This window comes from Equus caballus, chromosome 14 (assembly GCF_041296265.1).
Source record: "Equus caballus isolate H_3958 breed thoroughbred chromosome 14, TB-T2T, whole genome shotgun sequence".
Taxonomy (NCBI): Eukaryota; Metazoa; Chordata; class Mammalia; order Perissodactyla; family Equidae; genus Equus; species Equus caballus.
Window position 1 is genome coordinate 73,101,070 of NC_091697.1, and position 17,374 is coordinate 73,118,443.

The following is a 17,374-nucleotide window of genomic DNA, read 5'->3' on the forward strand; positions in this document are numbered from 1 at the left end:
CTGCATTCATTCTCTCTGCCCTCGCACCTCCAGACAGTGTGATGGGGATCTTTCCTGGTCCTCGCGCTGAGAGCTCCGGACGGCCACCTTCCCCGGCATCGGAGAAGGGACCACTTTAACCCTCCAGGGGTGTCGGGGCTGGGTCCGCGCCACGCCGGAGACGGACCGGCTTTTGTGTCGGTGTTTGTCTCCGCAGCCGTCCGACCCCGGGCGGGAGGCGCGGGCCGCGACCCCCGAGGAGGCGGGGCCTCCGCGCCCGGCTCCGCCTGGCGAGGGTTTCACGGCCGCCGCCGCCCGCGTTTGTTCCGTTACCTCGCCCTGCCCGGACCACCTCTCCCGGAGCCAAGTACACCGGACGCGGCTGCCCAGGAGGTCTTTATGGCCTTCATCCCACCCAACCCTGCTTTTTGCTTTTTTCCCCGCTTTCTCACTTTTCCTTGTTAACAACATAGTGGCGGGGCGCTTGGCAAGGAAAAACAGACTAAAAAGAGAAAAAGGGAGAAAAAAAGAACAAATTCGATGCACCCGCCTCGGCCCTCCGGAGTTTGTGAAGGGTCGTAACCATGTCTGAATCGGGGGAGATAAGTGAATTTGGCTACATCATGGAATTGCTAGCCAGAGGCAAGGTAAGTGCCGGGGCGCGCGGTGCCGCGGCCGGGGCCCCCACCCCTGGCTCTACCTGGCCCGGAGCTGTGCGCGTCCCGGTCCCTTCCAGCGCCCGAGGAGGGCGGGGCTGGAATCCCGGGTCCTCGCGCTCGGCCCGGGCGTCCGGGCAGCTGCAGAATGCAAAGTAGCCGCCTTTTCTTTATTGCGCGGCATCTCTGAAATGAGCCAAGGGCGACTTGGCCAGCTGGGCGACGGCGGGAGCTCCCGGGACGGCGAGGGGCGAAAGCTCAGCACGCGAAGATGGGGAGGACGGTCGGGCGTTGGCCGAGGGAGGCGCTCTTCGACGCGCCCAGGGCTGCCCAAGGGTGGTGACTTCGAGCGGGTGACCTCGTCTGTCCAGGCGCGGAGCTCGGAGGGAGGGTCCGAGCAGCGGCTGCATAGCCCCGGAGGGCACGATCGGGTTCAGCGCGCAGTCCGACCATGTTGGTCTGTAAATAGGAGCAGAACTTGCGACCGCCCTGCCTTGGCGTTTTTAAACCTCCTCTTAGGTCCTTAGCCGCTGCCCCAGGCCGCGAGCATTTCAAACACCTTCTCTTGGTGGGGAGGGGGAAATGCTAAGGAGCCTTATTTTAGCCCGGCACCTGTCCCGGAGCCCTTAGAAGACCCGGGTTGGCGCTGTCGGTGGCGCCTGGCGACCACGCCCTCAGCCGGGCCGGGTGGCGCCGCGCCTGGGCAGAAAGCCTTGCGGGGAGGCTGGTCTCCGCGCTGCATCCGAGAAAGTGCCCAGGGGGGCTCCTAAGTGGTTTGCAGGCGGAAGGTGTCGGGAAATGCAAAGGCTGCACGGTGCGCGGTCCGCCGGGATTCGCAGGCGGCGAGAAAGCGAGAAACGGAGTCTGCATTTGCCGTCGGCACCTGGACTTTCGAGAAGAGGTGATGGCGCCGAGAAGAAAAGGACTCTGTGCGCGGTCATCGGCAAGGAGAGGATGATTCTGCAGCCCTGGTATGAGCCCCTGAAGCTTCAGTCTGATACCTCACTAACCCCAACTCCGCGGATGTAGAGCTTGGAGTGGTTTCAGCTTCAGGCCACCAGTCTCGGGGCTCCCAGGTTGGGGAGCCGGTTTAAGGCGCTCCCAGCCGAGCGTCCCAGCCAACCCTGCGCCTCCTGAATTCTCTGTTCTGCAAACACGGAATACACTCATTTGAAATAGAATGCGTACTTATTAACAAAACCCGTACCATTTATAGCCCGGGACTAGAAGTACAAATGGAGGACCCTCGTTCCGGATTTCTTCCTACCCGGAGCTGCATCCTGAACTTCGGGGAGCCCTCGCGCATGCGTGGGGACAGCCTGGGCAGTACATCCAAGCTCCTTGTCGACCCAAGCAGCCTCCTCTTGGCCACCCCCAGGGCCAAGGGTGCGTACCACAGCCCGCTCCACCCTCTGGGGGACCGTCCCTGGGGAGAGGAGAAGTCCAGAAGGAAGTATGGCTCTGAGCGAGGAAGCTTGCAGTCAGAGGGCCAGGTTCTCTAAAGCACACAGCAGGACCTTGGCTGCCCAGGAACTCGGCGGCGGGCAGGGCCGAGGAGAAAAGAGGATGCCTTTTATTGACTACAAAATAAATGACCATTTTTGATGGGATCCGGAATAGGATGATTGAGAGGTGAGTTTAGGCCTGTGGTGATCAGAATTTCCTCAAAATAAGACAGAATTGTATTAGTGGGCTAATGCTTTCCTTCAGCAGTAAGCAAAACTTGAAATTCTGAGAGACTAGTTCTGGGGTGGGACCCAGGGATCTGCATGTTGACTCCCCAGGTGATTCTGAAACAGACAGGTGAACTTCCCATAAACATTAAATGGTCAAGTAGGGAGAAACCATGAGTGAACCCTTAAAACTTCTTATAATAAAGTCAGGTAAACAAAAATAAACCTCTCAGAATCAGCAGTGTGTTCACAACATGCTCACTGTAATGAAACAACAAAACCAAAATAACCTTCTGGCTTCATCCTCTGAATTTCTCTGCCTCCTTCTCAGCTGGACAGACCTCTTCACTAGGCTTCAGCCATGGGCCTGGCCCAAACACGAGAGCATTCTCAGCTGACTTCCCAAGTTAGAGAGCCAGGTGTCCTTATGAAATCTCAGGTTGGAAAACAGGCTCTCACAATAAGAACGCAGGGTGGTTCCCTCTGTGCCCTTTTTTGGCGAGGTTGGGGTGGGGGGCGGTGAGGGTGTCCTGAGTAGCCTGCTAATCATTTCAACTCAAGCTTATTCCCTGCCCTCTTTCCTCATACCCCACCCCAGTCCAACTCCATGTAAAACCCTCCTTATGTGTGTGTGATACAGGATTTGAACACTGAATAACTGAGTGTTAGCCATGGAGTCGCAGACCTTTGAGATTGACTTGCCTTATTTTCCTTTGAGGAGTTAGGTTCCACTTTGCAGTGTGGGTTTGTAATGTAAAGAATAATGTGAAAGTGGTCTAATTACACCAAGTTCATGGAGTTCAAGGAGAGCAGAGGCCCTAGTCTTCCTGTCCGCTTCCCTTTCCTTCCTTCAAAGCTGAGACCAGTGGGTTGACCATCGTCATAATTTTTTTCACTTTTTCTGATGCTTTTAAAATTTTACAAAATTAATGCGTTTGTTGCAGAATATTCAAACGCTATAGAAAGTTTTACAGAGTAAAAAGTGGAACTTCACTCCCACCTCCAATCCATTGCCTTCCCCAGGGCAGCAGTTTTTTGCGTGTTTATTTGGAATTAAATTAGCTTATTGTGTGTTCTCTGAATGTGGCAGGTGAGCCTTTCATCTTGGGGTAACCTAAAACTTGCATGACAAACTTGATCAGCTTGTTTTACTCTGTTGTGATGATCACTTTAATATTTAAAGCACACAGTGATCTCTACCATTGTGGTCTTTCTGCTCATCAAATAATTCCCCATAAATACAGTTAATATCTATGATTAATATCAAGAGGTTTAAAAATCAATATAAATGGACTCCCTTATATTTCACTATCAAGAGAAATTTGTATCATTCCTGAAAGCTGCTTTTTATTTCTTTATTTTTAAATTTTTTTTATTTTTCCTTTTTCTCCCAAAGCCCCCCAGTACATAGTTGTGTATTTTTAGTTGTGGGTCCTTCTAGTTGTGCCATGTGGGATGTCACCTCAGCATGGCTTAATGAGTAGTGCCATGTCTGCGCCCACGATTCAAACTGGCGAAAACCTGGACTGCTGGAGCAGAGCACACGAACTTAACCACTGGGCCATGGGGCTGGCCCCTTTTTGTTTCTTTTGTAACTCATCTCTTTGGACGGAAAGAGAGCTTTCCAAATCTGTGGTCAATTTCTAGGATTGCTCAAAGCAGTATTTTCAAACTATTTTGGTCTCTAGAAAGATTTGCCTCATTGATTTTTTATCTTCATACACCTTTTCCCTTCACACCATCACACACTCTTCTGGAGTTGATACTGAACCTCTTCATCTCAAGGTCATGTGCCCGATGCACAGTAAGCCAGTCACTGAGACATCAGTGCTTGGAGATGGAGAAAGGTTTATTCCAATTGGACAAAATGAGAAGGTGAGAGAGGATAGGTTCTCTCAAATTTGCCTTAACAAGAGAAGAAAGCAGGGGAGTTTATAGAGCTAAGGGGCTTGGCAGGAGGGGTTTTGGAGAAACAAAGGGGTGATCTGTGTTTCTTTCACTCCAGATAAGGACAGTTTGACTTCCAGGTGTCCATTGTGGCTGGGGGCTGGTTATCTGGTGATCCTAACTTCCTTGAAGGCATTCTTCTGCAAAACAAGCTCAAATCCTTGTGACCATTGAGTCATCCCTCGGGTTAAAAGAGAAGACAACAAATTAACAAGGTTAACTTCTTTTCCTCTATATCTGTTTTGGGAATAAGGTTGAAAGGTAATCATGTTCTTATTGAGTATTTACAGTAACCTTCAGGTTCCTGGCTTCAGCATCATATCATGAAGACCTGATGACAAGGAACATAGAAAAATTTAGAATTTAAATTTAGTATACCTCTTCATATTTAGAGTATTTAACATATTTACATTTATGTATAAATAGCTAGACACTAATTCTTGTTTCTCATAGTTCAATAGTTACTGTTCAGGAACTTCCATGGAGTATAATAGTTTAAGCAAAATGAAAGGGGCTTTTGGGGGGCTGGCCTGGTGATGTAGCCATTAAGTTCATGTGCTCTGCTTTGGCGACTGGGGGTTCGCAGGTTCTGATCCAGGTGCAGACCTAGCACCGCGTGTCAAGCCATGCTATGGCAGGCATCCCACATATAAAGTAGAGGAAGATGGGCACTGATGTTAGCTCAGGGCCAGTCTTCTTCAGCAAAAAGAGGAGGATTGGCAGCAGATGTTAACTCAAGGCTAATCTTCCTCAAAAAAAAATATCATTTTTTAAATAAATAAATAAATAAAAATTTTGATAAATAAATACAATATTTATTTTTAAATAAAATATTTATCTTTTAAATAAATACAATTTTTTAAAATAAATATTATTAAATAAATAAAAAGAAAGAGGCTTTGGAAAGCCTACATTTAATTTTGATAGAGAAACAGGCAATGATTCCATTATTTGGTGAATTATTACTTTTAACTTTGAGGCACAAAAAATTCAAGAACTTTTATAAACACAAGATTTCCTGTAAGACAAGAAGATACTTATATTCTGCAAGAATTAAGTTTAGAAAATCCTCAAATCTAGACTAATGTAAAGTCTTAAGCATCTCCTGAGAGCTAAACTAGAATACCACCAAATGAGCTGTTTCAGAAGGCTCAATAGGTAGTTGCTCACACGACTGAAATCTAAAATGGGTGAAAATACCAAGGTTGTGTCCACTGCAAAGTATTCTTTAAAATTTTTTTATATCTTGGAATTGAGTAAAATGTGCCTGTTGTGGGAATAGGGAAGGCAAACAGAAGATTTAGAATTTAGCAATATCATTTGAAAACAGCTAATGTCATAAATATCATTATAATTTTCCTCTGTTTTTACTACATTGTTCAAAAGATGATTTGAAAAAAAAGTATCTTTTAAACTACTTTGTCAAAGAATGTTTAAATCGTATCTTTTATGAAATTGTAAGTTGCCTGTTTTATTCTTACCTGTGGCCGTGCAATAGGGATGCTGGAAGGAGACCCTGGTTTGAATCCTGGCTCTTGGTGTTGAGCCATGTGACCTTGAGGGTAGTACTTAATCTCTGGGTGGAGGTAGGGAGGGTTTGTGGTTGTTACCTGTCCCCTCTGAAAAGATCATACTTGTTTCACAGGGTTATTGAAAGGATTCATGAATATTTTATGCAAATTCCTAATACAGTTATTGGCACATAGTAGGCGCTTAATAAATGAAAGCTATTATATCTAGCTACTATGACAACAGGCTTGGGTCTTGAGACACATATTTAAACTGTGATCATTAACAAGGGATGTAGAGTTGTCAGATGAAATATAGGATATAGAATTAAATTTGAATTTCAGGTAAACAACAAATAATTTTTTTGGTATAAGTATGTCCCATTCAATATTTGGGGCATGCTCATACTAAAAAACTTTCATTGTGTATCTGAAATTCAGATTTAACAGGGTGTCCTCGGTTTTTATTTACTATACCTAGAAACCCTAAGTGTAGGAATAATAAGATGTGGTCAAAGGGGACCTGCTAACAACCTCTAAATATTACCAATATTGTTCACCTCAGCTTGGCTTAGAGACCTCTGCCCACCAGGACACTCCTGCCATTAACGGAAAAATGTCTGGCAGAGCACCAATGTGTTCCTCTATCAGATTTCAGATTGCTGGTCTGGTGCTACCATTAGTAGATAAATGCCTACTGGATTTTCTTTTAAAACAAATAAAAGCTTAAGTGAATGGGAAGATAAGGCTTAGAAAACATTAAACATGAGTGTAAGAAATGAGAGTATATGATCGTGTTAAACTGAGCGATAATAAGTGCTAAAGGAGTTCAAAGTAAGGGGAGCTGATCAGTGAAAACTAGACTAATGAGGAAGAGGCTCTAGGTCTGCTCTTGAAAGATGAGTAGGATTTGGCTAGGTAATGGAAACCTGAACTTTCTGGCCTGCTCCACTCCTCTCCCCTGAGGTCGTTCCCATAGAAACACTTTATGACATGTTAGCTTGGCCTGTCAGAGGCTTGGGTCAATAATTGATAAATGCCATTCATTGTCCCTTCACCTGTAACCTCCTGATAGCCAACAGCATAGAGAGTGCGTGTGCCAGTCCACTGTGAAACCCTGTGATTTACTTGATTGCCCTTCATTTATTTCTCCTACGTCCGGGGGCTCTCTTAATTTTGTACCCAGGTGGTTCAATGGCTAGGAGTTCCCCACAGGGGGCAAGATTTAGGAGTATGTAGCCATATCACCTTTTTGCTACTTCTTGTTCAGGACATGCTAACAGAATGGTACCCTGGCCGTTTCGTCTCAGACCGAACAGATTAAGAGAGAGCGGTGCCTCACAGCACTGACTGAAATATGCACCGTGGTCATTAGGACCTGACTCGGCCAGGAATTTAATCTCTTGGGGTATTAGGAGTCAGTAAGGAAAGAGACTAGGTCAGGTTAGTGGGTAGTGTATAGCCTAAAAGGTCACAGGTTTATATTTTAAATGTCAGGTAATGAACATTTATTGAGCCTCTATTTTACTAAACCTGAGTGGTGTGTATGTGTGTGTGTGGGGCTGGGAGGGGGAGTGGTGGTTGTCAGTAGGTGAAGTTGGAGAAAATTGATGACATCCTTCCCTGACCTTTTGGACTTCATGAAGTAGATAGATGTGAGATAGCTCCTGCCTCTGTGATATTAATTAAGCAATTAAGCAACACCAACAAGTGCAAGATAAGATCTCATAATGTAGGCAAGAGACTAAAGGTCTGTGGACTTGGGGTGATAAGTGTGGAACAGGCTTCCTTGTGTTGAATTTTGACCTGTATTTTAAAAGAAAGTATTGGAAAAGGAGGTGCTAGGATACTTCAAACTGGAAGGGGTAGGCACCAAGGGATACCATATGCGATGAAAATTGGGAGAATAATTTAAAAAACAAAACAAAACAGATTTCCCACTTAAAAGCCTTCAAAGCTCCCCAGTGTCTACAGAAAAGATGCATTGTATTCCAGACCCTCCATCCTGTACCAGACTCATTTTGTGTTATTGCAAGTTTACCACCCCTGCTATAATCCCTGCCCCCCATCATTCAGATGCGTTCACATGCACATACATCCCCTCCCAGTTGTATTCCTACACTAAGCTTCTTGTGGTCCAGGGCCATAGCTCATTCTGCCCCTGTGCAAATGGAGCTGTAAGGCCAGTGATACACACATGGAAAGTCATCTGTAAATACCTAATTGATAGGCTGTTATGGTAATCTAGGCATGGGGAGGGCAGGCTCAGGGTGGGCAGAGGAATTAGTTGTGAGGATGAGAAGGGACAAGATCTGACAAGAAGAAACAAGAGGATTTGAAGGCTGACCAGAGCTACAGGGGGAAGGAGAGAGAAGGATTAAAAGAACCCACAGGATTTTAACATAAGGAACTGGGAATATGTTTGGCATCTTTCATAACTGGGAGGCTGGGATGTATGGGTGTTGAGAGAAATTGATGAGATGACCCAAAGCATGGCAGCCAAGGAGGACAGGAAAGACTAGGGAAGTGGGAGAGCCGGGGTGTAAATGGTGGTTTTCATGTTTGCTCTCTTCTTACCAATAATCCCCCTCCTCCCTTTTTGCCTTTAAAAGTTTATGAGTTAATACTTTAAATAAATATAGATTAAAATGTTCAAGGATTAAATTACATTAAAAAGGTTCTAGAAGTAAAACATGCACATATTATAAAAGTGCAGACAATGCAATACAATGTGAGTGAAAAGTGTCTTCCACCCCTGACTCCCTCCCCTGCTTCTCCACAATAGTTACCCTTTTTGTGCTCTATTTCAGAGATGTACTTTTATTTACTTATTTGCCTATATAAGCATACATGCCTGTCTCATCTTTTTTGCTAAAGTAGCAACATACAGAATCCATATGCTTTTGTACTTTAATACTATATTGTAGAAATCCTTTCTCACACTACAGTCATATTAAGAGCTGCATAGTATTCCATGGTCTTGCCCTATATTATGGATGAGAGATATTTAGTTTCTACAAATAAGGTCCCAGTAGATCTTTGTACACATGTTTTTGTGCATGCATAGTAGTCTTTCAGTTGGAAAATCCTTAGAAGTGGAATTGCTTAGTCAAAGGTATAAGCATTTACAATTTTTAATAGGATTTGCAAAATTTCCCTTCAAATAAACTGAACCAAGCTAGTGTCACAAAAAAGTTTGGAAGTGCCTACTTCCCCACATTCTTGCCAAGAGTGTGAACATCATTTTTGAACTTTGAGAATCTCATTGAAGTTTGATTGCATAATGGAAAGGCTTTCAAATGTATTTCCAGCCAAATATTGTCTGTACAAGTTTTATCTTTAGTTCATGTTAATGAAGCCTAATCTTTTTTACTCTGTTTAACTAGGAGTTAGTTTTGGACCAAAGCTCTATTTAAGTGTGCTCATGTGAGATTACAGCCAGACGGGAATTATTTAACCCAAAGACCAGTATTAAAAACGGAAACTGATTTATAATGCCTTTTTAATGGTTGAGGCTTTCAAACGCTATATGGGAACATGTAGTACATGATATAGGTGACTAAATTACGCAGGCGTTTATTTTCCTCATTTCCCTCCTGATTAGGATGCTTCAGAACCTGTGGGAAGCAGCCTCCACACCAGCACGTGAGGCCACGGAACGGGCATTAATCCAGATCAGAATAGTCCAGTCATTACTTGGCAAGGTGTTCATCCTCTCTGCACCTCATCTGTAAAGTGAGGGTATTCCATTAAAGACGATTGCTATGGTTTCTTGCTGTTCCTAATTCTACCTTGCTACACCGTGATTTAATTGCCTGACTGGAGAAAAGGCTACCACTGCTGAAAGAGTTGTGGGAAGACGGCAGAACTTTCCACAGCGAGAGACTTCTCCCAAGTGGGAAATAAAAGTGGGAAGCATTTCAAAACCTAAACAGAATATCGCGCTATAGCTCCTTGGTCCCTTCACCAGCTGTTTAAAGCGCTTGTTTTCTCAGTCTATACGTAAGGGTGGAATTATTTAGCCAGCCGGGAAGGCAGTGGCATGATCTAATAATACAGCTTCCAACAATCCCAGATTAATTTGTTTTCCGTTTGCCTTGAAAACAAGACAAGAAACGCGCTTGAGCCGTGGCAGGTGAATTTTACGCTGCTAGCCCCTGAGCGGGCGAGCGCGCGCCTTAGCACTCGGACGGGCACCCACCGGGTGGGTGCATGGGTGCCGGAGCACCCCAGGAGCAGCCGTCCCGATTTCCCTGCGCCTTCCATCCCCAGGGGGGACACCGCAGAGCGGCTGCCCGGGCGGGGGAGGGCGCTCCCTTGCCGCCGTCTCTTGAATTCAATTCCTAGCCAGCACCCGGGAGAGGGGTCCTACCCCGCGCCTCGTGGCAAGAACGTGTCGTGCGTGACAGCGCCGCGCGCTGGTGTGTAAAAGCAGAAGCAGAAAGCAGCATATGAGTGGTTGGTGACCAGTAGGGGAATGTGAAGTTCCCCCAAAGAATTGGGCCAGAAGAAGAGGAAGAGCCAGGCAGGGACAGCGACTCATCAGGGGAACCCCCAGCCCCAGAAGGGGTGGGGTGGGCGGGCTCTCACTCTGGTCGCCTCCCCAGCGCGCGGCTCTGCGGTGCTCTGTGCGACCGCACTGGGAAGGCGGCTTGGTCCCGCCCTCGGCCCCACCGCCCCGTCCAGAGTCAGAAAATGGGCTTGTCAGTGATGCCTCGCACCGCGCTCTGCCACCGCGCAGGGCAAACAAAATCAAGAGCAGATGGGCTGCGCGGGGTTGGGGGCCAGGGCTGCAGCCTGGGTCAGCGCGGCCGGAGGGCTCCACCCCGGCCCCGCCCCGGCCTCCGCCGCCCCCGCCGCCCCCGCCGGGCCCTCACTTCCGCCCCTCAGAGCCTTCCTACCCCGGCAGGGGGCGACCGCGACCACCCGGCGAGGGGTGAGCGGCGGAAGGGGGGCGACCCCACCCCGCGCCACACCCCCGCCCAGCCGCACAGTCGCGGGGTAGCCAGCCGCCCGCAGCCCCTCCTCCTTTGTGCGGTGGGCGCTGTTGCCCGGGCGACGGTGGCGCCCCGCCCTGGCCCCGCCCCCCGAGGCGCCCCATCCTGGTCCCGGCGCTGCCGCCCGCCCAGCCGCAGTCCGCAGGAGCCGCCGCCGCTGCCGGCCGCGGGGCGGCATTCTGGGGCCGTCGCAGGGAGCAGAGCTCGGCTCTCCGCGCCTGTGCGTTCGCCCGCCCTGGCCTGCCCCTCGCCGCGTCGGTCGGCTGGCCGAGTCCAGCTGACCAGCTCGCCCTCCGGCTCCGAGCCGAGGCTCCACGGCCGCCGCAGGGAGCCGCCCACCAGCCCCTGCCCGGCGCCGCCCGTCTGCCAGTTTGGACCCTGCCGTTGATGACACCTGGCAGAAGGCTACCATGGAGGGGGATGGTTCAGACTCGCTGGTGAGCGGGGGAGAGGGGCGGCCGCTCGACGCCTCGATGGCGGCGCGCCGGGGCTCCTGGGCTTCTCTCTTCCCTCCGCCGTGAGCCGGGAGGGAGCCTCTGCTCCGGAGGAGCCGGGTCGGCCGTGTGATGGCCCCGTTTCCTCTTCGCCTTCCCCGCCCCGGGCTGGTTCCGCAAGCCGGGGCGCCCTCTTTCTGCCCCTCGGAGGGTCGGACTCGGGGTCCCCTGGGCCCGGAAGAGGGCGCCGCTCGGGTGCGGTGATCACCCACCTGAGCACCTCGGGGAGGTCGGGCGGGGGTCTTTAATGGGGTTCGGTCTGTATAATTAACTCGCTCGCGGGGGTCGGGTGCCAGTCGCGGCCAGGGGCGCGTGCCTCGCGCGTGCCCGGCCCCCCATTGTCTGGGAGCGCCGTGGGGCCGGCGCTCGGGTCCCCGCCGGCCCGGCTTGGCTCGCCGTCGCAGCCAGCGGAGCTCCTCCCCGCCGCGTCTGCTCGCGGGAGGCGGGCTGGCGCCGGCAGCTGTCGGGGTGCAAGGGTTGTTGTTTGAAGCGGTCGAATATGCAATTCCTCGAACATGTTAGTTTCCCGTCGAACCTCATTAATTTCGAAACAGCTTAATTGTGGGAGCCACCACGTCCACATTCTCTTCATCAGAATGTTTCCTCTCAGTGAATGTAAAATGAACACTCATTTTCCTTTTGGATAAGAATTACTTTGTGTCCCTTGTGATTAGAAGCTTGTATACTGCCTTATGCACAAGAAAAATGGAAATGATTTTAGATCTTCCAGTGGGAAGTAGATCTCCCATAAAATATGGTCTGAGAACCTATTTTAGACATTCAGGACAATATTTTCCTTTAAATTAGGTGTCAGTTCCTTTGTGAAGTGAGATAGGGTGTGAGTATTCTATATTCTTTGATCAGAATTGTGAGGTGTGGCTGTCTTCCAAATTTAAAATTGTGACGTGATGTATGTGGGCTTTTAGTAAGTATTTGTTGAGTGATGCAGCAAGAAGCACTGCAAAGACCCATTGACAATGATAAAGCCTGTTGGCTGTAGTGCTGTTGTCAGGGGTTCTTAAAGCCCCTGTGTCACTTTAGGGGGAATAGGGTAGCATACATTTTTATTTAATTAAAATAAGTGAATTCAGTTTTAATTTTCTATTTCCAGTAGTCAAAATGATCGTACAAGGTTATGAGTACCTTAAAACTGGACTATCAGTAAAATGTCAGGGATGCTGAATATAGAATCCTAGCACCTGAAGTTTGGGGTACATGGAGGAAAAGCTACTAGGGAAAGGATGGGAAAACTGGCATGAGGTCATCAAACCTTTTTAGTTGTGATAAGAGTCTAGATGTTTCTCATTGAAAATAATGCAAGCCTTTAGTATTGAGAGCACTTAGAATGGAGCCTTCTAAGCCTCTGCACCCTTTCAATATTCATAAAGTGCTGTTAACATAACAGCCTTGATCTGCAGCATGAGAACCTCAAGCATTTTACCTACATTACAGTTGCAGCTTATGAAAAAAGGTCACATTTAAAGTAGACAATTACTGATAATTCAGCTTGTAAACAGATTTCAAGTAGGGCTCCATGAACAAACTGGCTAACCCAGTTTTTACCAGCTCTTGTTATTTGCCAGTCACAGAGTTAATGTGTGAAATAGGAAGACAGCCTTATTCTTAATGCTATATTCTTAATTTTTGTTGAAGTAATCTACTTTTAGGATTTCACTGAAGTCTTAAATCAATGAATTAATGATTTAATAATTTTGTAATTGATGAAATATTATGGCCCCCTAATATTTTTTGCTGATTTTTCTCATGCTTCAGTTTTTACCATCAGATATCCCTTCAGTTCTAGGCTATGGGATGTTGACGGGGGTTGATGGTATAGAATTTCATAGCCCAAAGGAACTTTCCATTAAAAAAACCCTGTTTCTTAATTCTTTTTGGAAAGGTAAACACATGTACTTATACAAGAGGTATAAGCATGTTAATATGTTTACTAAGAGCGTTTGATTCTGATTTCTTTTTCTCAATTTAAGGTTACCATCAGGAATATCGAAAGAGAGCTCATTTGCCCAGCATGCAAGGAGCTGTTTACCCACCCGTTGATTCTTCCTTGTCAACACAGTATCTGTCATAAATGTGTAAAAGAACTCTTACTGACAGTTGATGATTCATTCAATGACGTGGGATCAGATAACTCCAATCAGAGCAGTCCTCGGCTGCGGCTCCCCTCCCCCAGCGTGGATAAAATTGACAGAATTAGCAGACCAGGTATGTGGGAGAACTCTGGGGTGGGGAGGGGGTAGTTGGTGGTAAGAGTGAAAGGGAAATTATTTTTGTGATTTTGAGAGTTAAGCTTTCCAGGTGAATAAATTAAAACTGAGTTATCAAGGAACCCCTCCCCCTTTTAAAATGTCAAAATGAACTCTCACTGTCTCCGTATGCACTTAAAGTTGGATGTTGAATGCCAACTTTGTGTTAACCCCCTTGTTCACTGCGTCTGTATTGTAGGGGGTGTTCTCACCCTGTGACCTCCTTCATAGGAGGGATGAAATAATGAACTACCGAAGTACTGGCTAGGGAAACATCTAGGTATGGTAATATATAAATAAATGTTGCAGAAGTAAAGGATGACATTACATAATGACTAGTCCTAAAATATTTTTTAGAGGAGTTATTTGGTATCATCTTAGGCTACCTGAGGATTTTATTTTCTTCAGCTGTTTTTAATCCATTTTGTAAAATAAGGATTTTGAACATCAATTAAATGTACTGGAACCCTGTGGTAATGATAGAAGTAGATCTAATGAGATGAATAGCACACATACTGTACCTTTGTTATATAGCCAGTGTTTAAATTGTTTCCTGTTGGGACAGTGTTACTTTCTTTCTTGTGGGCATCCATTGCAGGATTGATGTACACCAAAATTAACTTGAAATCACTGGGAACAGAGCCACTGGGACATGAAGGGCCAAAGGAGTGAGGACCATGGGGAGGCAGAGGCTTGGGTAGAAATCCGCACCTCCTTCATCCTTTGTATGGAGAATACTCAGTCGCTGTAAGCACCAGACTTCAGGGCTTCAACTCCTCCCAATTTGGCTTTGAGGTTTTTTTTTTTTTTGAGGAAGATTAGCCCTGAACTAACTACTGCCAATCCTCCTCTTTTTGCTGGGGAAGACTGGCCCTAAGCTAACATCCACGCCCATCTTCCTCTACTTTATACATGGGATGCCTATCACAGCATGGCTTTTGCCAAGTGGTGCCATGTCCGCACCCAGGATCTTGAACTGTCGAACCTTGGGCTGCCAAGAAGCAGAACATGTGCACTTAACCACTGCGCCACTGGGCCGGCCCCTGGCTTTGAGGTTTCAAGTTTAATTCTTTCGTCCACTCTGTCCATTTCTCTCTGTTATAGGAATAACTTTTTAATCTTGTAAAAAAACCTTTCTGATTAGAAAAGAACTTCTTTCTCCTTATTTGCATTTTAGAGAATGTTGTCTTTTCTCTTCCACACTGTGATATGGAATGCCCTTGGGCAACATTCGTGTCTTTGTGCTCCATCAGAGAGTGGATGAAAGTAGATTTATTCTAAGAGTAGTCTTATGTCATTTTAAACACATATTTTTCTTTAGATGGTAATCACTAATTACTTGTAAGATATTTTGCACACATAAAAATTATACATATAGGCAAAAAAAGGAGCATTAGGTAATTGTGGGAGTTTAGGGGTATTAGGGCGGAGAGGGTTGTGCTCATTGTGAAGTCATCACTGTCGTGTCTCCCTCCTTGCTGGGAATCTGGTGCACTGAGGAGGAAGGAGACGATTTTGAACTATTCTGAACAATTTTGAACTATTACTGTTCAAAATCATCCTACCAGATAAAACTTGATATTCTCTTGGTAGAACCTCACTGGCTAATCAGGGATCCCTGCTTAACTGATGAAGGCAAATGCGCTTTTTCTACATTGAGCATAGGCTGTTCAAAGGAATTTTAGTTCTGTGCTAGTAGGTCTACTTACAATTAGACTGAGCTCACATATGTACTTTTTGAAATCCTGTATTTTATGTAGGTTCTAATCTTAAAATTTGATTAGTTTTTATATGTGATTCATATGAGATATAGTTATCTAGATGAAATATAGTTTCATCGTTTTCAGGAGCTTACCTCACATGGTACTCCGTAGATGGTAATAAATATTTGTTGAGTGGCCGTTGAATGACAAACCTCCACTACAAGATTTGTACAAAGCCTGCCATAATGGCTTATATTCAGTAATAATGGCATTTTTTCCAGAACAAGAGATCCATTCCACCATACTTTGCACTATCTAGATCAGAAATAGAATTGCGGAGATGCTCCTCCTGCTTCTTTAGGAAGAAAACTGTTAAATTGAATTACGTCCTGAGTGGGGAAGAACGATTACAGGAAATAACAGTATTTGACTTGGAGAAAGGCTGACTGCAGAATATGATGGCTGTCTTGTGGAAGAGAGTAGTACACGGACTATCTTCACAGCGAAGCTTCCAGATCAATGAGTAGAGGAAACAGGAAGGCAGATTTCAACTTAGCATGAGAGCAAACAGATACCTAAGGCTGTCCAAATAAAATGGGCTGCCTGATTTGGGCAGATCCTTGTCATTAGAAGGGTTTAAATTATGGGTCAAATTTAGATGCTGCAGGGGCCAAACAGGTACATTAAGGAAGCGGGCCCTAGGCATAATAGATACTGGTCCCTCTTTCATTTTACTTCTTTCAAATAGAGACAGTAAATATTTTATTTTCCCATGAACTCAACTACTATAAGAAAACCAGCAGCCCATGTGTCAACAGCCACCTGACTCTAGGCCTCTCCTTTTGGAGACGGTGGGGTGTGGTTTGGGACTGTGGCAATTAGAATAGACGCCTTGTCTAATGTCGCAGTAGCCTCACTTGGCACTAGGGAATTATCATATGGTTTGGGGGTGCCAGATTGTCGGATTTACTGTTTCTTTCTTTCCCCCACAAAAACCTGATGGTAGTTTTGATGTGAAATCTGTTTTTTAAATGTTGGCAGTTAATTCAAATTATTTAAAAAGATGATGCCAGCTCCACAGAGGCCTGGGCAGCCAAAACACACCTTTGACTCTGCCCCATCCAGCTTTTGGGCCATCAGTGTTTGGAGTCTTTGTTTTATTTATTTTTTTTTATTTTTTAAAGATTTTATTTTTTTCCTTTTTCTCCCCAAAGCCCTCCGGCACATAGTTGTATATTCTTTGTTGTGGGTCCTTCTAGTTGTCGCATGTGGGACGCTGCCTCAATGTGGTTTGATGAGCGGTGCTATGTCCGTGCCCAGGATTCGAACCAACAAAACACTGGGCCGCCTGCAGCAGAGTGCGCGAACTTAACCACTCGGCCAGCCCCATGGAGTCTTTGTTTTAAACAGTGGATAGGTGACCACTGTTTGCAAGTACTGTAGAGGGGATTTCTGCCTTGGGTGGTAGGTCAAGCCAGTTGTTATGTCAACTGCCCTATCTTCTCCAGGCCTGAAATTCTATGCCTTATAGAGTACCATTTCCATTCATTCATTCAACAAATATTTAAGTTGCCTCCTAGTTACCAGGCATGGCTAAATGCTGAAGCGTAATGACATGATAGATCCAGTCCTCCTTTTATTAAGAAGCGTGTAGCCTAGCAGTATACAAAGTATGTCATAAGAGGTGCAATAATTAGAACTTAGTCCTTCATCAAGAACATACAGAGCAAGTTAACAAATACAGATGGAGCGCCAGAGGGTGAGAAGGCTCCAGGTATAGTCATTCCTGGAGGTTATCATCAAATGAATGCCAATTTTAAGATTGCTTTCCTGGTGACCACCAGTTTTAAACTAGTAGAAGTTATCGTGTTACAAGTATAATGTTACTTACCCACCACTTATGGGGCATTTGCCAATAATTTTTCTTAGGATAGATTCAAAGATAAATTCAAGCGTAAGGAATGGGTTCCCTTTTTTTTCTAGCAGGTTTATTATTTTTCATCATTTAGACATACTTGGGAAGGAAACCAGAAACCCTATTCTGAGCAATTGGTGTGGGAGGAATAGAATTCTAAAAATTAGTGTTGCCATTGTTTTAATAAGGGATTAATTAGATGTGGACTGTCCAGTACAGTAGCCACTAGTCACAAGTG

The 17,374-nt window shown here is 46.1% G+C and overlaps 1 protein-coding gene across 10 annotated transcripts in view; it reads left to right on the forward strand.

Annotated features, from left to right (window-relative positions):
- Nucleotides 1-237: 237 nt before the first annotated feature.
- Nucleotides 238-17,374, forward strand: part of TRIM36 (tripartite motif containing 36) — a 48,589-nt gene continuing 31,452 nt past the window's right edge. For 2 of the 10 annotated variants that reach the window (XM_070232722.1, XM_070232720.1), the window contains exons 1-2: nucleotides 12,179-12,305; nucleotides 13,243-13,477. Coding sequence is in view for 7 of the 10 variants with exons in the window: in XM_014730324.3 (XP_014585810.1) it covers nucleotides 564-626; nucleotides 13,243-13,477 (298 nt within the window). In the remaining 3 variants the exon portion in view is untranslated. 10 annotated transcript variants of the gene reach the window in all.